Source organism: Rhinopithecus bieti, unplaced genomic scaffold, assembly GCF_001698545.2.
Source record: "Rhinopithecus bieti isolate Rb0 unplaced genomic scaffold, ASM169854v2 scaffold_6513, whole genome shotgun sequence".
In the NCBI taxonomy this organism is placed as follows: domain Eukaryota; kingdom Metazoa; phylum Chordata; class Mammalia; order Primates; family Cercopithecidae; genus Rhinopithecus; species Rhinopithecus bieti.
This window is the reverse complement of record NW_016805931.1, coordinates 535346-556497: the sequence shown is the minus strand read 5'-3', so window position 1 is coordinate 556497 and position 21152 is coordinate 535346. Positions and strand designations below refer to the sequence as shown.

The 21152-nt window shown below is 35.9% G+C and overlaps 1 protein-coding gene across 1 annotated transcript in view; it reads left to right on the top strand.

The window, feature by feature from the left end:
• The window catches only part of DHX29 (DExH-box helicase 29), a 57551-nt gene that overhangs the window by 5929 nt on the left and 30470 nt on the right, over positions 1-21152 (top strand). The window contains exons 2-12 of the mRNA XM_017874185.1: positions 2956-3029; positions 4222-4335; positions 5269-5398; positions 6082-6227; positions 6989-7117; positions 10786-10912; positions 11701-11859; positions 15291-15456; positions 15730-15853; positions 17271-17879; positions 19550-19693. Of these exons, the coding sequence (XP_017729674.1) occupies positions 2956-3029; positions 4222-4335; positions 5269-5398; positions 6082-6227; positions 6989-7117; positions 10786-10912; positions 11701-11859; positions 15291-15456; positions 15730-15853; positions 17271-17879; positions 19550-19693 (1922 nt within the window). The remainder of the gene's footprint in view (positions 1-2955; positions 3030-4221; positions 4336-5268; positions 5399-6081; positions 6228-6988; positions 7118-10785; positions 10913-11700; positions 11860-15290; positions 15457-15729; positions 15854-17270; positions 17880-19549; positions 19694-21152) is intronic.

The following is a 21152-nucleotide window of genomic DNA, read 5'->3' as shown; positions in this document are numbered from 1 at the left end:
CGTCTCAAAAAAAAAAAAAAAAAAAAAAAATCTAATTATATTAGCTACCATCTTAAAACGAAGAACTTAATGTTACCCAGCAGAGAGTAAAGTCTTTGACTTTAAAATCATAAGAACATTTCATGTTTAAATGTCTCAAAGTACAAAAAATACTTTTTTTATTTTAAGGTGTGTAAAAACCATGCAAGTAGATTTATGATTCTGGAATCATTCTCTTTTATTTATTTATTTATTTTGTTGAGATGGAGTTTCACTCTTGTTGCCCAGGCTGGAGTGCAATGGCGCAATCTCGGCTCACTGCCACCTCCGCCTTCTGAGTTCAAGCGATTCTCCTGCCTCAGTCTCCTGAGTAGCTGGGATTACAGGCATGCACCACCACGCCCGGCTAATTTTGTATTTTTAGTAGAGATGGGGTTTCTCCATGTTGGTCAGGCTGGTCTCGAACTCCCGATCTCAGGTGATCCACCCACCTTGGCCTCCCAAAGTGTTGGGATTACAGGCGTGAGCCACCACATCTGGCCTGGGATCATCCTTATACAGCAGTGGTTCTCAAAGTGTGCTCAGGAGGTCCTAAGAAACCTGAGACTTGTTTGCCAAGGGCTCCATGAAGTGAAAACTATTTTCATAATAATTCTGAGATGTTATTTGCCATTTTTCACGCTCATTTTCTCATGATTATGCAGTGAGGTTGTCCAGTGGCTACATGATGTGTAATGTTACAGCAGATTGAATGCAGAAGCCAGATGTTATGAACTGAATGTCTGTGTCCTCCAAAAATTCGTGTGTTTTTCAACATACCCACAGTGTGGCTATAATTGGAGATAAGGACTCTGAGGAAGTACATAAGGTTAAATGAGATCATAGGGATGGGGCCCTGATCCAACAGGATTAGTATCCTTATGAGATACCTAAAAGAGCTCAGTTTCTCTGAGTAAGCACAGAGAAAAAACCCATCTGAACATATAGCAAGATGGTGGCCACCTACATGCCAAGAGAAGAGGCCTCAGAATGAAACCTACCTTGCTGATACCTTAATCTTGGACTTCCCAACCTCCAGAACTGATGGTAAAGCCATCCAGAAGTCTGTAGTATTTTGCTGTGTCACTCTAAGCAGACTAAGATACCAGATATTAAAGAGATTTGCAAAAACGGAAATTTTTTTTGTGTTGAAAAATATAGTCATTTCATCAAAAGCATCATTTATATTTACGTAACAGGTTTATTTTTATTAATATTATTGTTTTGTTGAGGTTCTTTTGTTTGTTTTTTTGAGACAGAGTCTTGCTCTGTCGCCCAGGCTGGAGTGCAGTGGTGCAGTCTCGGCTCACTGCAACCTTCCGCCTCCTGGGTTAAAGCAATTCTCCTGCCTCAGCTTCCCAAGTAGCTGGGATTACAGGCATGCATCACCAGGCCCAGCTAATTTTTGTATTTTTAGTAGAGATGGGGTTTTGCCGTGTTGGCCAGGCTGGTCTCAAACTCCTGACCTCATGTGATCTGCCTGCCTCAGCCTCCCGAAGTGCTGGGATTACAGGCATAAGCCACCACACCTGGCCTATTATTATTATTATTATTAGAGACAGGGTCTCACTCTGTTGCCCAGGCTGGAGTGCAGTGTTGCAGTCACAGCTTACTGCAGCCACTACTGTAGCCTTGAACTCCTGGGTTCAAACAGTTTTTCTGCCTCAGCCTCTGGGACTTCAGACATGCTACCACGGCTGGATAACTTTGTAGAGGCAAAGTCTCACTATGTTACCCAGACTGGTCTCAAACTCCTGGGCTCAAGGGATACTCCCACCTCAGCCTCCCAAAGTGCTGGGATTACAGGCATGAGCCACTGCACCTGGCCAGATTTATTATTTTCAGTGAATGAATGAATATTTTAAAATTTCCCTTATAATTTATAATATGCTAAGTATCAACAGACATAACCCACATAAACAAAAACTATTTGGATCCTCAGTAATTTTTAAGAGAGTAAGGGGTCATGAGACCAAAAGTTTGAAAATAATGTGTATTGCTTCCTGGTTACTCATTGTTAGAGGATTGAGACTAGACAGCGTTTCTGTTCACTGGAACAGACTTGGCAACTGTAGTGGGTTGAGTGAGTAGTGTCCCCCCAAATATTCATGTCCACCTGGAACCTCAGGATATGACCTTGTTTGGAAATAAGCTCTACATATCTATGGAGCTTGAGATGAAATTATACTAGATTTAGGATGATCCCTAAATCCAATGATGAGTGTCAAGAGAAAGGAGAGGGAAATTTGGACACAGAGACAGGGAAGAAGGCCATGTGAAGGAGGAGGCAGAGACTGGTGTTATGCTGCCACCAGAAGCTGGAAGAGGGAAGGAAGGATTCTTACCTAGAGCCTTCAGAGAGAGCGTGGTCCTGCTCACACCATAATTTTGGACTTCTGGCTTCCGGAATTGTGAGAGAATAAATTTCTGTTGTATTTAGCCATCAAGTTTGTGGTATTTGTTATGGCAGCCCTAGGAAACTATAGCAACCCTGGACTTCAAGGAGAAAAGATGATAGAAACTCCCACCTCCCTTTTCACTTAGCATACCACCTTCAAGAAAGAGTGCTTTTTCTTTAAAATTGTCCATCTACTCTGCCAACCATCATATCTTCTGAGAAGTTTTGCCTCAGCTAAGTGCTGGGAGAAAAGCATCTGACTAAAAGATCTGAGGATAAAGATAGATTTAACCTAAAAGATACGTAGGCATTTGCATTTTATGAGAAACTGGTTAACGTGGAGGAATGCTAATTGGTAAAATGTTTAAAATTTAGAGAGGATATTGCTAGCTACTAGATTGAGTTATTTGGTGAAGTATTGGGCGGGAAAAAGCTGAAATCAAATATTTAATATTTAGCGTTCTTTAGAGGAAAATTAAAATAATGTAATAGATATTAATCATTAAATTGCCTTGTCTATTTGTTTGTGTTATTTACAGGTCCAAAAATTTATAGTTTTAATTCTGCAAATGATTCTAGTGGTCCTGCAAATCTGGATAAATCTGTTTTGAAAGTAAGTAACCAAGGTTTTGAGTCATTTCAAAAAATGTTCCCCCCTTTTTTCCTCAAAAAAAGATGTATCCTTAAATGTAAGAAAATGATGGGGTGTTTAAAATTTTTGTAAATAGTACTCTAAGAGCTAATCTCTACTAAAAAGAAGTAAATCATACACATATGTTGAGAGACTGTAAGAAATGAAGAAAGGTCTGGTTAAGATCTAAACTTCTATGCATGGCATATACATTTTTTCAGCTCTGTCTTAGAATACCTTTTCACCCTCCTCTCTACTACTCTGATCTTTACTTAATATTTTAGTTCATGGGACATCTCATGAATATCTCTTTTGTTCTTCTAAATCTGTGATTTTACAACTTCAAGCTTTTACCCATGTACTCTCTGCATAGAGTGCCCTTATTTCCCCTTTTTATTTGTCAACCTGTGTGACCTCTATGAAGTCCTTTATAACTCATCAAGTTGATTTTCTTGGTGATTCTGCTATTACTTGATATGTCATTTTTGAGAATTGGCATGCTGGGTTATAACTTGTCTCTTTATATATATTTTTTGGGCTAGACTGCGATTTTCTGAATTATATTTTTGGGCTTAGTTTATAGTAGGCATTTAGTTAAAAAAGTAATAAATGGAAGATATTTTTGTAAGTAGATGCTTGTGTAGGTCAAAATAACAAAAGAACAGAAAATAAAATGGCTAGTAGGAAAAAGTAAGAATCAAAGTCTAGAAGCCAAAAGATTTTGTGTAGCTTCTTATTATATATTTAGTTTTCAGTTTTACTTGTTACACCTCTTTTTAGTGTAGCATTCATTCTTTTAGGTTGTGTGCTTGCGCTGGTTTACATTAAGGCAGATTTCTGGGCTCCCTCCAAGAATTCTGATTCAGTATGTTTGGGATAGAGCTTAGGAATCTGTCTTTGTGACAACAACCCAAGGGTGGTCCAAGTGACATTACCCTTGAGAGGCTTTTTCTTGCCATGTGTTATCTTGTTGCTTTTTTCATGCCACATTTTTTCTTAAAGAAATGATAGGAATGTGGTCAAATGGGTGGTAGTCCAAAAAATGATAATTACTGTATCTGATTTTAGCTGAAATTTTGGGCTTGGTTGGCAGGAATATAGAAAACTGTATGATAAGCTTTTAATTTTTTAATAATTTAGCTTCTAAATGATATGACCTTTTTGGCCTTAACAGGTGGTAATTAATAACAAACTAGAGCAAAGAATTATTGGAGTGATCAATGAGCATAAAAAGCAAAATAATGACAAAGGAATGATTTCTGGAAGACTTACTGCCAAAAAATTGCAGGTATTTTGCAAACTTTTTTAAGTTCCTTAGTTTTAGTGAAGCATTTTTAGACAGCTCCTCATGTGAGATAAAAAAAAGGCTTTACAACTTCCATTGAGATTTTATATAGATCATGTCCATCTCTAAGAATAGAGGAGGAATTGTGCACGCATTAAATCAAGGAGGTGCAAGTGCACACATTAAAATGGTGATATGAAAATTAAGGTATAGCCCCAGAATTATATTATTGAGCACCTACTATGTTAGATTCTGTGCTGGGAACTTCGTTTAGATTTTCTCTGACACAACAGTCCTATGAGGTAGATGTATTTGGTTCCATTTTTCAAGTGAAAGAATGGAGGCTTGCAAGGATGACATAAATGATACCGTAAGGTTACTAGTAAACAGGGTCTGGATTTGAACCCATCTTTGCCTAACTATAATGATTATGCTTTAGAAAGTATGTTAAAATGCTTTATCTTTATGTATAAAGATGTTCACTGAACCACAGCTTGTAATAAAAAAAAAAAAATCCTAAGTGTTCAGCCATAGAAAAATATAAATTTAAATTCGGATATGTCCACCCAGTGGAATGTTATGTAACTATTCAAAGTGATGATGCAGAGTTTCTACTAACTTTGGAAGTTGCTTATGTTATAATGTTAAGTGAAATCTATTTTACAAAATCATGGAAAATGACTAAAAGAAATGTACTACATTTAGTATCTTTGGACAGTGAAAATAGGAATAATTTCTTGTGGTTCTCTTTTTTAAAGATCTCTGGTTTCCAAATTATTAATTCAATAAACACATTTCATTTTTAACTGGGAAAAAAAAAGATTGTTTTGAAATTATAATTTGTGTCAAAGTTTCTGGTTTAAAATGAATGGAATAATTAGTAATACAGGAAGGGAACTTTGACAAATGTGACTTTTTTATATTTGCTTGTCATAGGATTTATACATGGCTTTACAAGCATTTTCATTTAAGACAAAGGACATTGAAGATGCCATGACCAATACACTCTTATGTGGAGGTGACCTTCATTCTGCCTTGGATTGGCTCTGTTTAAACCTTTCAGATGGTAAACAGTATCATTAAATTCTTTCAGTTTCTAAAACCTTTTGAAGTCGTTTTGGTATTTGTATCAACCTTTTGGCTCATACTCATATTTTTTCACTGTCATAATTATTTACTTTTGAAGTGTTCTTACCTTCTGTTCTTTTCAGGATATTTTCCTTAGAGATTGTGACCTATGCAAGAAAATACTATGTTTTGTGTTCAGTTGTTGATTGTTATTTTGCTATGTCCTTAATACAAGGTTTGCGTGTCTCCTGGTTTCTGGTTTAGAAATTAGGACTGTCCTTGAATATATAGTATTTTACTAAGCAGAGGATCATGATTGTAATCTTTGGCAAGAATCTGGAGTGCAAACAGCTTGTGGTGACTAAGGATACTACCACATGCTATGGCAGACAGCCAAAGAGTGGGAAGGATTAAGATCTTATGACAATTTAGGAGCCTAACATTGAGGGTGAAATAATGACCAAATAGAAGAGGGTTAGCTATCATCTGATGAATATGTTCACTTCTAGTTTGACAAATAAAACCAGGTTCATCTTAGGATTTCTGTTCTTAGGAGATGAGGGAATAGAAGAAAATTAGGTGCTCTGTGTCTAGGCAAGGTTTACAAATGCTTAACAAATATTTGTGTGTTTTATGTATCATATGCCTGTTTATTTTCAGCGTAGTTTCTTTTATTTTAAGATGCACTTCCTGAAGGATTCAGTCAGGAATTTGAAGGGCAACAACCTAAAAGTAGGCCTAAATTTCAGTCTCCTCAAATACAAGCCACTATTTCACCTCCATTGCAACCTAAAACCAAAAAACATGAAGAAGACCCTAAGATTAAGGTAATTTAAGAATTAAGCATTTAAAGTTGTATAAAATCAGAATGGAGCACATGTAACTGTTTGAAGAGTATAAATATTAGGTTTCTGTAACATTTTTACTTCTTACAAATAACTAATTGGTTTGCCAGACTTTTCTATCACTCCCATGACTAAGCTGGAGGCTAGCCAGGCATCCCTCTGTCTACGTGTTTTTTCTACATGACTAGCTTGGGTTTCCTCACATTTAGTGGTCTTAGGGTGACTGGACTTCTTATGGCATCTGGCTTCCAAGAATATTTTAAGACAATAAGCCAAAGTGTACAAATTCTTATCAAGCTCCTGCTTTATCATTCTTGCTAATGTTCCATTGACTGAAGCAAGTCACATGACCAAGCCCAGAGTCTGTGGAAGAAAATCACAGATGAATGTGAATAATGGAACTGTAATTCATTAGGCCATTACACTTAAATACTCTGCATATTGTAAAACATCTATGGAAAAAATAATCCTCATAAAACCACTGTTTTTAAGGAATAACAGTAGTTTTTAACAGTTCTCATTTCATTCTTTTTTACCACTTTATATAAATATATTCTTTGGATTTTGCAATTGTAAATTTCTTAATGTTGAGGTCAATTTATTTGTCCTTCACTGAGCAATAAAGAATAACAGCTTATATATGTCTACTGTTTTTGAGTGTGAGGAAATTGTAAAAGCAGTGACAAGATAGTTTTGACACCTTTTCTAACTTTGGTTTTCAGATATTTGTTTTCTCTTTCTAGCCAAAAAAGGAAGAAAAAAATACGGAAGTAAATATGAAAGAGTGGATTTTACGATATGCTGAACAACAAAATGAAGAAGAAAAGAATGAGAATTCTAAAAGTTTAGAAGAGGAAGAAAAATTTGACCCTGTGAGTAGAAATTTGTATTAGGCTTCTAACTGGATGTTCCGAAGCAAGATATGTTTACTTTTCTGAGCCTTAGTTTGCTCATTTGTAAATTGGAAATGTACCTCTAAGGGGCTGATGTGAAGATTAAATAAAATGACACTTAGGTAAAAACTTAGCAGAAAGTTAACTGCTCAAAAGATGTTAATTACATTTCTCATGTTTAAAGAGATAATCATCAAATATTTTAAAATGATTTTTATGAGTAAGGAGCATGCTAAATTATTTAGGTAATAATAAAAAGGCACATTCCTTTACAGAAGTTCATGGTTTAGAGAGAATAACATAGACATCATATGGTAAGATAGAAATATAAGGCAGAAAATATACTAAGTCAAAGAAGCAAGGTATGGGAAATACTGTAATATATATATCTGACAAAGGACTTCTATACATAATTATATAAAGAAGCTTTAAAAATAGACACCTTACAAAAGTAGATTAAATTAGAGAAATGAAAATGAAAACTTAAATGAGATACCACTATATATCCATCAGAATGGCTAAAACTAAAAAGATCAGTAATACTAAATGTTAGGAGGAACGTGGAGCAACTGGAATACTCATATTGCTAATGGGAATGTAAAGCTAATGGAAATGTAAAATGGTACAGCCACTTAGAAAAACTCGTCCTTTCTCATAAAGTTAAACAAATACTTGTCATATGACCCAACAATTTTATTTCCAGGTATTAAGAAAAATTAAAACATTTGTTCAGAGACTTGTACACAAATGTTCATAGCAGCTTTATTTGTATTAGGCAAACACTGCAAACAGCCCATATGTCTGTCAACAGGCAAATGGTCGATGTTGTAGAACAGCATATGTAATCTGATGAATTCGTTTGTGTAAAAGAAAAAATACATATAGCTACATATTTGCTTTTTTACATAAGCAAAGAAAACATCTGGAAAGAGACACAAGAAGCTGTTACTGGTGATTAGGACCAGGGTGGTATAGTGGGATGGAGAATTCTTCTTTATATTCTTCTGTATATCTAAGTTTTTTTAAACCATGTTCCTGTATTAAACTAATATAAGTGAAATATTTAGGGCAGTATAAGTCTACTTTGAGATTTGGAGAAAGAAGAGGTCTCTTCTGATTGGAGCATTAAGTCAAGACTTCAAAGAGATGGGACCTAAAGGATGCGCAGAGTTCAGACAGGCAAAGAAAGATGGGAAGATGGCCCACATGTGTGAAATACTGTGAACAAGGGTACAGATGTGGAATTGTACAAGGAGCCTTTCAGTAATAAAAAATGGATGAGCATATATAGAGATAAGATGTATAGATGAGTATTGGTAGATAGGAGTAAACAGGTGAGTTCACCTGAGACTGGAAGATTTTTATGTCCAGAAGGTGATTTTGACACTTTTCCTTGAAAGTAAAGAGCCACTACAGATTTAGGGGCAGGTGACTGACAAGAAGAATGATATTTTAGGTCAAGCTTAGTAAGATTTGAGGTGGTTTGGAATAGTGATGTTTAGGGCAATTTGGAAAGTGTAGGGAGGCCATTATGGTAGCTATTGCACTTGCTCAGGTGTGAGATAATAAAAGCTCAAATCAGTAATTGGAAAGGAAGAGAGACATTTGTAAAGCAAGAATCAATAGAAATTGATGATTTACGGAATATAAAGGCTAAGGAAGATTTCAGAGAAGATATACAAATCACCAGTAAGTATATGAAGAAATGCTCAACATTACTAATCATTAGGGAAATACAAATCAAAACCACAGTGGCATACCACTTCACACCCGTTAGGATGTCAGCTATCAAAAAAACCGGAAATAATAAATGGTAACAGGGATGTAGAGAAATTGGAACCCTGTGTACTATTGGTGGGAATGTAAAATGGTGCAGCCATTGTGGAAAACAGTTTGGTAGTTCCTCAAAAAATTAAAAATCGAATTACCATATGATCCAGTAATTCCATTTCTGGGTATATACTCAAAAGAATTGAGAGCAGAGTCTTGGAGGAGATATTTGTACACTGTGTTCATAGCAGCAGCATTCACAATAGCTAAAACGTGGAAGCAATCCAGTATCTACCAATGAGACAAATGAATAGGTAAAATGTGGCATGCACATAAAACTGAATAGTATTCAGCCTTAAAAAATAAGGAAGTTCTGGTACATGCTACAACACGGCTGGACCTTGACCAACTTTATGCTACGTGAAATATGCCAATCACAAAAAGACAGATACCATATGATTTCACTTATATGACGTCCCTAAGTCAAATTCATAGAGACAAAGTAGAATGGTGGTTGCCAGGGGCTGGTGGGGGATGGCAGAATGGGGAGTTAATGCTTAATGGGATTAGAGTTTCATGTTTGCCAGATAAAAATGTTCTGAAGATGGATGGTGGTGATGGTTGTACACCGTCATGAATGTATTTAATACCACTGAACTGTACACTTAAAAATGGTTAAGATGGCAAATTTTATCGGGGAAAAATGTGCCAAAGATGGCAAGAGGTGTGTAAATGGAGGGATGGTGGTATCAGAAAGATGGAAAGGATAAGTATTATATGAGTGAATTTGAGGTGGTAGCTAACCCTCCTGTCTGTTACACTGATATTTGTATTGATATTTGTCTCTATACAAAATGGTACCAGAATTCAGCAGATATGCTTGTTTAATTATCTCTTTTTCCTTCTTTTATCAGTTGTGTTTCCTTCTCCAGTCCATAGTTTTATGCTTCTAATCTACTGTCACTTATTAACCTAAGGGGGAGAAAAACAGTAATTTGAGTTTAACTTTAAACTTCCTAGTTTTTGCTCAGGAGTCAAGTCATGTCCTTGAGAGTTATGACATCCATTTTCCTCAAAAGCCATTTTTTCCCTGTCTTCCATAAGATAGAGATTATGTGAAGTTAACTTTCAGATAAGTATTACTATTACTGCATGAATAATCCTTTAAACACACATACTTATGAAACGATTTTTTTTTTTTTTTTTTAGAGACAGAGTCTTGCTCTGTCACCCAGGCTGGAGTGCAGTGGTATAATCTCAGCTCACTGCAGCCTCTGCCTCCCAGGTTCCAGTGATTCTCTTGCCTCAGCCTTCTGGCTGGCTGGGATTATAGGCGCCCGCCACCACGCCCAGCTAATTTTTGTATTTTCAGTAGAGATGGGGTTTCACCATGTTGGCCAGGCTGGTCTCGAACTCCTGACCTCAGGTGATCCACCCGCCTCGGCCTCCCAAAGTGCTGGGATTGTAGGCGTGAGCCACACCACCGGCTGAAACAATTTTTATAGAAATGAGCTCTGCTTTTTATTCTGCACTTTGCTTTAGTTTACTAACACGTCAAGGAAGTTTCTCTATGTGGGTCACCCTCTTTCTTTTACTAACCTTATTTTATTTTCTAATGACTAAATAGTCTTCTCTGTAGAGATGTGTCATATATGATTTCCAGTTTTTCTTTTACAGTCAGTGCCTCACCAAACATCTATGCACCTGCAAATCTGTGCATTTGTTTTATTTCTCTATGAAAAATTCCTAAAAGTAGATTTGCCAGATCAAAGGATAAGGTAAAAATATCACAGATTTTGACACAGTAAATTGACCATAGATATACTAATCTTGCTCTTCTTTTTTTGTTCCCCCTCCCATTGTTTTATTTGGAACAGAATGAAAGGTACTTACATCTTGCAGCAAAACTGCTGGATGCAAAAGAGCAAGCAGCTACCTTTAAACTAGAAAAAAACAAGCAAGGCCAAAAAGAGGCTCAAGAAAAAATAAGGAAATTTCAAAGAGGTAAACACTTTCAAATACTTAGATGTATAAATGTAATTGTCTTCTATTTTTGGCCTTCCTGGAATGGATGATGCTACCTTTTAATATGTCTGCCCTTTTCTAACAGTTTATACATGGGATTAGCAAACTTTTAAAATAATAAGCTAAGTAGTAAATACTGTGGACTTCATGGGCCATACAGCCTCTGTTAAAACTATTCAAATTTGCTGTTACAGCACAAAAGCAGCCATAGACCATACAAAAATGAATGGCTGTGTTCTAATCAGACTTTATTTATGGATACTATAAATTTCTAATCGTATCATATCACCAAATGTTCTTATAACCACTTGAAAATGTAAACACCATTCTAGCTTGCAAGCCATACAAAAATAGGCAGTGGACTAGATTTGGCCTACAAGACATTGTTTGCCAACCTATGATTTTTATACCATAAAATATCGTCGTCATTCAAGAAAGAAAGGTGAATACAATTCCATGAGTATTTGTAATGAAGATGTTTGTTTTTCCAGGCTTATTACACCTATTAAATAATGTATTTTAAAATTTTTGTATGTGTTGTGAAAATTAATAAATTGCCTCTGATTCCTGCACGGATTCCTAATAGGAATTATTAAGTAATTGGCTATAAGGAAAAAGAAGGAATGCAGTTTTTTTAACCATTTTTAAAAATAAGGCGTGAAAACCATGTAACTCCTTGTGTATAAATACCAAAAAAGTAAACAAATAAAAGATAAATAACTGTTTTTTTAAAACCGTGAAACTAAACATTATATTTTTTCTGGTAGAAATGGAAACATTAGAAGACCATCCAGTATTTAACCCAGCCATAAAGATTTCACATCAACAAAATGAAAGGAAAAAACCTCCTATAGCCACAGAAGGAGAAAGTGCATTGAATTTTAATGTATTTGAAAAATCTGCAGCTGCTACTGAAGAAGAGAAAGGTAAAATTAAGGGAAGATGGTCAGGGTGTAATTTATAAATAATAAAATGTCAAGGAATATATAATGGTAAAATTTCTTACTTTGCATTCTGGCAAAGTACATGGAAGATTGGCAGTGAAGTTACACTTCATAAGCTGTCTGAAAAAGTATTAACAATTATGATAACATATATGTACAGCATTTTGTAATTACAAATAAATATCTTGCCTCAGTCTCATCTCTCTCTGATTCATCTCCAGACTGCTGCCAGAGTTATCTTTCTATAATACAGATCTAAATGTGAGTTTCCTGCCACAAACCTTTAATGGCTATTAGCCTGCTGACATCAGTAACAAGTCCAAATCTTTTAGCATGGCATTCTGGATCTTTTGCATTCTGCCACAATCTACCTTTCTACCTTATTCCCTTGGCTTATTACTCCAGCCACATTACTCTTTAAAACATTCGCTGTTTTATGGTTTCATTACTTTGCTCATCTTCTTATTCCCTACTTGGCCAACCTGTTCCCAGCTCAAGGCTTAGTGCAAACAGCTCCTCTTCCCTAAGCCCTCCCTAACTCCTTCCATACCACCAGACAAGTAATCATGTACTTCTTTGTGCTCCCAAGTTAATTATTTGTTTAAAAATTTTTTGGGTTAATTATTGATATAGCAAGTACAGTATTTATCAGTTTGTATTTTAGTTTTTAGAAGACCATTCACTATAGTCTCAAATAATATTTTAGTATTAATCATAATATTATAATTTGCATTATAGTTTTAGAAGACCAGACTGGATGGTCTTCTAAAACTATAGAAGTTTTCTAGTTAATTATTTTTTTAAAATAATAGTATATAGCAAATAGTACAATATTATATACTATAGTTTAATAGTATACTATTTACTATTTACTATATACTATACTATATACTATACTATAGTATACTATTTACTATTAAACTATAGTTATATAGTATATTGTTTACTAATAGTAAATATTATATAGTATTTATCACATTGCATTATAGTTTTTAGAAGACCAAGCATAGTATTTATCAGATATCATAATACCATAATTTGTATTATAGCTTTTTGTTGTTGGTTTTTTGTTTTTGAGACGGAGTTTTACTCTTGTTGCCCAGGCTAGAGTGCAATGGCATTATCTTGGCTCACTGCAACCTCCACCTCCTGGGTTCAAGTGATCCTCTTGCCTCAGCCTCCTGAGTAGCTGGGATTACAGGCATGCACCACAATGCCCTGCTAATTTTTGTATTTTTAGTAGAGATGGGATTTCACCATGTTGACCAGGCTAGCCTTGAAGTCCTGCCCTCAGGTGATCCTCCCGCCTTGGCCTCCCAAAGTGCTGGGATTACAGGTGTGAGCCACCACGCCCGACCTTTTTCTTTCTTTTTTTTTTTCTTTTTTCTTTTTTCCAGCTCAGACTGGAGTGCAGTAGCACAATCTCAGTTCACTGCAACCTCTGCCTCCTGAATTCAAGCAATTCTCCTGCCTCAGGCTCCCCAGTAGATGGGATTACAGGCGCTTGCCACCACGCCTGGCTAATTTTTGTATTTTTAGTAGAGAGGGGGTTTTGCCATGTTGGCCAGGTTGGTCTCAAACTGACATCGGGTGATCTGCGCACCTCGGCCTCCCAAAGTGCTGGGATTACAGGTGTGAGCCACCGCGTCTGGCCACACATGACAGTTTTTAGAAGACCAGAGTGGATGTTAATTGTTTAAAAAAAAATTCTGAGTTAATTATTGATATAGCAAGTATAGTATTTATCAGATTTCATTATAGTTAGTTTAGACCCACTCTAAATTGTCAGTTTTTTAAATTATTCATTCTTTCATTAGTATTTATTGTTTTCGTGGGACATGTTTTTTGAGACAGACTCTGTCACCCAGGCTGGAGAACAGTGGCATGATCTTGGCTTACTGCAACCTCCGCCTCCCAGGTTCAAGCGGTTCTCCTGCTTCAGCCTCCCAAGTAGCTGAGATTACAGGTGCATGCCTGCATGCTCGGCTAATTTTTGTATTTTTAGTAGAGACGGGGTTTCACCATGTTGGCCAGGCTGGTCTTGAACTCCTGACCTCAGGTGATCCAGCCGTCTCGGCCTCCCAGAGTGTTGGGATTACGGGCGTGACCCATCACACCCAGCCTCAGTAGTATTTATTGTGTGTTCAGTAATGAGCAAAATAACCTAGTCTCTGCCTTCTTCAAGTGTACAGTCGAAAAGGTAAGCTTCAAACATATACAATACATAATTACATATTATGATGTGTGCTATCAAAGGAAGTAGCTTCTAATAATATAGATAACAAAGGGGTCTAATTTGGATTGGGAAGACCTTGCTGTAATGACATTTACTCTGAGATTTGACAGATGTTTAGGTGTTAGCCTGGTGACAAGTTGGTGGAACAATCCTTCCAAGAAGGAGAGGGTACATTGGAAATCTAAGGTAAAAAAGCAGCACTATTCAACAGAATTTTCAATGATGAAAATGTTCTATATCTGTACTATCCAGTATCGTAGCTGCTAGCCAAATAGGAATATGAAGCATTTGAAATGTAACTGAGAAACTGAATAACTAATTTACATTTAACTAACCACATGTGGCTATGTCTACTGTTCTGAGACAGGCATACTTAGAGCATTGAAGAATTAACTGATGGCCATTGTGGTTATAGCATAATAAGCAAGCAAGAGGGAAGAGTGGCAACAGACAGGCAGAGAATAGTAAGGAATTTGGACTTTATCTGTAACAGGAAGCTATTGAGGATAGTGCTGGTGCTGGTGGCAGACAGCTGATAAACCTAGAAATGACATCTGATTTCTATTTTTTTAATGGTTTAACTACAGAGTAGCCTTCCAAACATTGTAATTTGTAGTATCCTCAGTTCATCACATGGATAGTATCATATTTTACAAGAATACATAAGTTCCTCAAGATAATTATTTTAAAAGAATTTTCTCAGGTTCTGTCCATTAAGAGGATTTCCTTATGTCACTTAGAGAAAATCAAGCTTCACCTGTTATCTTTTTTTTTTTTTTTTTTTGAGACAGAGTATCACTCTGTCACCCAGGCTGAAGTGCAGTGGTGCGATCTTGGCTCACTGCAAGCTCTGCCTCCCGGGTTCATGGTCATTCTCCTGCCTCAGCCTCCCGAGTAGCTGGGACTACAGGTGCCCGCCACCATGCCCGACTAATTATTTTGTATTTTTAGTAGAGACGGGGTTTCACTGTGTTAGCCAGGATGGTCTCAATCTCCTCACTTCGTGATCCGCCCGCCTCGGCCTCCCAAAGTGCTGGGATTACAGGCATGAGCCACCGCGCCTAGCCTCACCTATTATCTTCTAAAAGTGCTGTTCTCCAAAGCAAGAGAGGACTTTGATCACTGAAGAGAGAAGCTTAGCCATTTTTAAAGAACCAATCTTTGTTTACCATTTTAGATAAAAAGAAAGAACCTCGTGATGTAAGAAATTTTGACTATACTGCTCGAAGTTGGACTGGAAAATCTCCCAAACAATTTCTGATTGATTGGGTCAGGAAGAATCTTCCCAAGAGTCCAAATCCTTCCTTTGAAAAAGTTGCAGTAGGTAGATACTGGAAATGTAGGTATGTTTTGTTTTGTTTTGATTAACTCAGTGAACTTTAGAAAAATGTAAGGTGGAAATCTTTTTGTTTCCTGTGAGTTAAGCAGACATTTAGGAAGCTCTCAATTCTACATGTCAGGTTTATTGTCTGATAGATTATCATTATCTAATACATGCCTTCCATGGAAATATTTAAACAATTAACAAATTTGAGTTTAATGTTAATGGAATTCTGAATTTTTTTTATCTGACTTTATCAACTGTATTTTTAAAAAATGTGTTTGCTTCTTTGTAGGGTTAGGGTAATCAAGTCTGAAGATGATGTCCTGGTAGTATGCCCTACAATCTTAACAGAGGATGGCATGCAAGCTCAGCACCTGGGAGCTACTTTAGCCCTTTATCGTTTAGTTAAAGGGCAGGTAAGACTTTTTAGGCCTAACTATATCTGTATGTGGAAGGCAGTATTTAATTATGGTTCAATTTTTCTTTAGTGACTGTTTTCTGATTAATCCTTTCTCATTATTCCTAATTTGGCTTCCTTTCAACCCTAAACACAGTTTGATCTTTCTTTCCTCTTAGACTAGAAGTCTGAAAGAGAGAGTATGATGATCCGACTTTTGGAGCTATGCTAAAAACAGTTGATAGTGTGGTGGAATTAAGGAGAATTTTTGTTTTGAGACAGCATCCTGTTATATTGCCCAGGCTGGAGTTGTGTGGCAGAGTCATAGCTCACTGCAGCCTCAAGTGATCCTCCTGCCTCAGCCTCCTGAATAGCTGGGACTACAGGCACGTGCCACCACATCCAGCTAATTTTTTAAAACAGATTTTATAGAGACAAGGTCTCACTATATTGCCCAGGCTGAAAATTTTTTGTTTGTTTTCCTTTAATGTTATATTGTCTCTCTTAACTTAAAAAATTTATATAGATATTGCTTCCATTTTTCAATTTTAGGTTATATTAACAATACACTTCCAGTTTCAGGAAGGATTAAAATAAAGTGCTACTGAAGGAATGCTCTTTTTTAAAATTTTGGATTGTCAGAATGCTCTTTTTTAAAATTTTGGATTGTCAGTATTTCCTTTTTACAGTAAATGTGTTTCTTTCTTCATAGGAAATTAGAACCTTCGAAAATTTTAGACACTGATTAAGTAGAACTCTGGACAGTAGTTCTTTCCCTGTTTCTGCCAGTAAAAGTTATTAATGTCTTTATTTCCCTTATTTTGCAAAATAAGGCACTATGAACTATTTGCTTGATAAAAATGACTATCAGTATCAGAGAGATAATTGTGGATTCTTTATAGCACAGAATTAAGATAACTTAGATTCCATCCAGTATAGTTCATTTAAAATACTTTGACCTGTAACATTATACAACTGCCAGAATCTCAAAAGAACTGCTTTATGGTTCATTAACATTTTATATAGTGCCACTGCAGGAATAAGTAATAGACATTTGTTCAGTAGTTTAACATGTTCCAAGAGTAAGCACCTCACATATCTTAACTAAACCTCAGAATATGCCTATAAGGGAGGTACAATTACTAGACCCATTTTAAAAATGCAGAAGCTGAGACACATAGAGGTTAAGTGAATGGTGCAAGGTTACACAGCTAGTCAGTCAAGAAGGCTGAATATGATGTGCTGTTCTTGAATTTGCATCGTACACATACATATATTAAAGTAATAATAATTTGAGTCAAATTATATTTTAAGATGAATATATCCTTTTAAGTGCTAATCTATTGAATTTTAAGTGCTATCCTTTTAAGTGCTAATCTATTGTATTTCCATATTGAATAGTTAGTGAAAATAACATACTGCTGTTTTTACTTTAGTCAGTTCATCAGTTACTTCCTCCCACTTACCGAGATGTTTGGCTGGAGTGGAGTGATGCAGAAAAGAAAAAGGAAGAATTAAATAAAATGGAAACCAATAAACCACGTGATCTTTTTATTGCCAAACTTCTGAATAAATTGAAACAGCAGCAACAGCAGCAACAACAGCATTCTGAAAATAAGAGAGAAAACTCTGAAGATCCTGAGGAATCTTGGGAAAATTTGGTTTCGGATGAGGATTTTTCTGCACTGTCCTTGGAATCAGCAAATGTAGAAGATTTGGAACCTGTTAGAAACCTCTTTAGAAAGTTGCAAAGCACACCTAAGTATCAGAAACTTCTAAAGGAAAGACAACAGTTACCTGTATTTAAACATCGGGACTCAATTGTTGAAACTCTTAAAAGGCACCGGGTAGTGGTTGTGGCAGGTGAAACAGGGAGTGGTAAAAGTACTCAGGTACCACATTTTCTATTGGAAGATTTGCTTCTAAATGAGTGGGAAGCAAGTAAATGTAACATTGTCTGTACTCAACCCCGAAGAATCTCAGCAGTGAGTTTAGCCACCAGAGTATGTGATGAATTGGGCTGTGAAAATGGACCTGGAGGAAGGGTAAGCTGTCATTCAACTCCACCTCAGTGAATGGTGACATTATTCACCTTTGCTTTTGTGATCCAAATGGAATGTGTACCATATGTGAATTTTCACTGTTATTGGTTGATCAGTAGCACGTTTCAGGCACTTTTCGTGTTTTCTTTGATAGATGTGATAGTATGCCACTGTCCTATGAGAAGGATTATCAGTAATTCTGTCATTAAAATTCTCTTAGAAAAAATATATTAACTATAATAATTGAATATTCAAATATGTTACCCACTAAATTGAACAGCCAAAGAATGTGCACAAACTCAAATTCTACTAAAATATATCTCAAGTTTTGCAAACCTTTTCTGTGGCATGTATTCCTGAATGATTTTCATTATTTAAAGTGAGCAGAAGGGAAAAACAGTATAAATTAAAATGCTAGTATTTTCCAACCCCATATTTTTTTTAAAAAATGAGAAAAGTACTTAAATGTCTATTGTCATGCATTTTGCCATGCTAGTATATACAAAACTGGCCAGACCTTAACCAGAATGACTGCAAAGTATACGAATTAGTTAATTAAACTAGTTAGAACCAAATATGACAAATTGCAATTTCATATAATTCTGATTATTTATACTTTGAATTGTTCATTCTGGAGATGGCATATTATATTTTTATCTCTAAACTGGGTACCCCTTCATTAAAAGTTTTCTATTTAGCAAAATTGTCTGGGTTTCTGTCATGGAATAGAGGAGGAAAAAAAAGGCACAGTTTCTGCTCTTAGAGAATGACAGACATATATACAAATAAGACAATGGAGTGACTGAAGGAGTAAGAAAGAAAATGTGATGGGGAATGTTATGTTAAAATTCCACTAGGCACTACTAGAAGGATACTAGCTGCTTTTTAATGACAGCAAATTTTATGAGATCTTGGTAGAAAAGTAGACCAAATTATAGAAGCTGCTTAAAATTTCATTCCTGAGTACCTCAATATTTTGCTTCATGATTATTTAGGAAGAAATTAATTCAACATTTATTAATGTTTTAATAATCATATTAATGGTATTTAAAGAAGGTGACCAGTTTTTTCCTCAACATCTTGAAAAGAGCAAAAATTCTGGGGCTGGGTATGGTGCCTCACGCCTATAATCCCAGCACTTTGGGAGGCTGAGGTGGGGGGATCACCTGAGGTCAGAAGTTTGAGGCCAGCCTGGCCAACATGGTGAAACCCTATCTCTACTAAAAATACAAAAATTACCTGGGCGTACTGGCATGCCCTTGTAATCCCAGCTAAGTGGGAGGTTGAGACAAGAGAATCGCTTGAACCCAAGAGATGGAAGTTGCAGTGAGCCGAGATTGCACCACTGCACTCCAGCCTAGGCCACAAGAATGAAACTCCATTTGAAAAAAAAAAAAAAAGTTTTCTGTTCAAATTTGCCAAAATATAAAATATATTTTAAAGCTTTATAGAGTTGAAGACCATGGGAAAATGCTTTTAATAATAAATTGCACTGAACAGATTTGCTAATGTATTTATTAATAAAGTAATATTAATATATTATTAATAAATTGTACTAGATTACTTACAGTGCTTCATTTAGCAGCAAGATCAGCACCTCTGCTTCACTTTTTAAAGCTTGTTTCCCATATTACTCATGAGAATCTAATCAAGGCCTTATGTTCTCCCTTTAGAATTCATTGTGTGGGTATCAGATCCGGATGGAATCTCGAGCTTGTGAATCTACTAGGTTACTCTATTGTACAACAGGGGTTTTGCTAAGGAAACTTCAAGAAGATGGTCTTCTAAGTAATGTGTCTCATGTTATTGTAGATGAGGTGAGTGGATTCTATAGTTGTATTCAAAAATTTGAAATATTTTGTATTAAAAGATGTTACTCCTAATACTAGATAACATTTTCTTTATGCTTACTAAATTATTATATACTTTCCATATAATAATTTCTTGTAACAAATGTATCTCCTGTTGGTTTAATAAATACTATGTAATATTTGCTATATGCTTAATGCTGTTCAAAGTGTTATGTATAGCATATGTGTGTGTAGTACAGTAGGCAGTGAATTCATTTAATTCTTCTAGTAACCCAGTGAAGCAGATATCCTTATTTTAAACTGAGGTACAGAGAGGTCATACAGCCTGCTCAAGTGTTCATAGGCAGTAATTTCTGTAGCTGGAGGTTCAACCCCAAGCAATTTAGCTTCAGTCTGTATTCTTAACAGTATACTGCCTCTCAACTATTACATTTAGTTGTTAAAGAATCTGCTGTAATTCTTACAAAAAATAAGAAGTCTTCGTCACTATATCACTTTATTGGTAGATATACCTCAACGTGAATCAAATTTGAATGCACACTTACATTGAATTATGCTACAAGTTTCTCCTTATTATTTTAAATGCCATAGGAGCCCAGTGTATATAAACTAATTTGCTTGTGTATAATTTTTCAAGAACAGATAAGATATATACCATTCGTGTTATTCAGAATATGAAATTACAAATCTCCCCAATATAAAGTTTTTGTAAATGTCGTTAATTCACTAAGTTCAGAAACCAATAGTAAAAGTTCATTCATTCATTGATTTTTTTATTAATAGACTATATATAATTGGGTTATTTTCCTCCTTTTGGTTAGAAATTATTAGAAGCATAGAAAGGTAGAAAATGAAAAGAAAAGTATGATTTCGTGATTCAGAAAGTTAATCTTTAATTTGTATATTTATATGTGTATATTTAATATGTGTATTTATAATTCTTTCACATTAGTCAAAAAAAACCTTTTTTTTTTTTTGAGACAGAGTCTTGCTCTGTCACCAGACTGGAGTGCAGTGGCGTGTTCTCGGCTCACTGCAACCTCCACCTCCTGGATTCAAGCAATTCTCCTGCCTCAGCCTCTTCAGTAAGCTGGGACTAGGCGTGTGCCACCACGTCCACGTAATTCTTGTATTTTTGGTAGACGGTGTTTCACCATGTTGGCCAGGCTGGTCTTCATCTCCTGACCTCATGATCCGCCCATCTCAGCCTCCCAACGTACTGGGATTATAGGCGTGAGCCACCATGCCTGGCCCAAAAACATGATTTTTTTTTTTTTAATTTTTTTTATTATACTTTAAGTTCTAGGGTACATGGGTATAACGTGCAGGTTTGTTACATATGTATACTTGTGCCATGTTGGTGTGCTGCACCCATCAACTCGTCAGCACCCATCAATTCGTCATTTATATCAGGTATAACTCCCAATGCAATCCCTCCCCCCTCCCCCCTCCCCATGATAGGCCC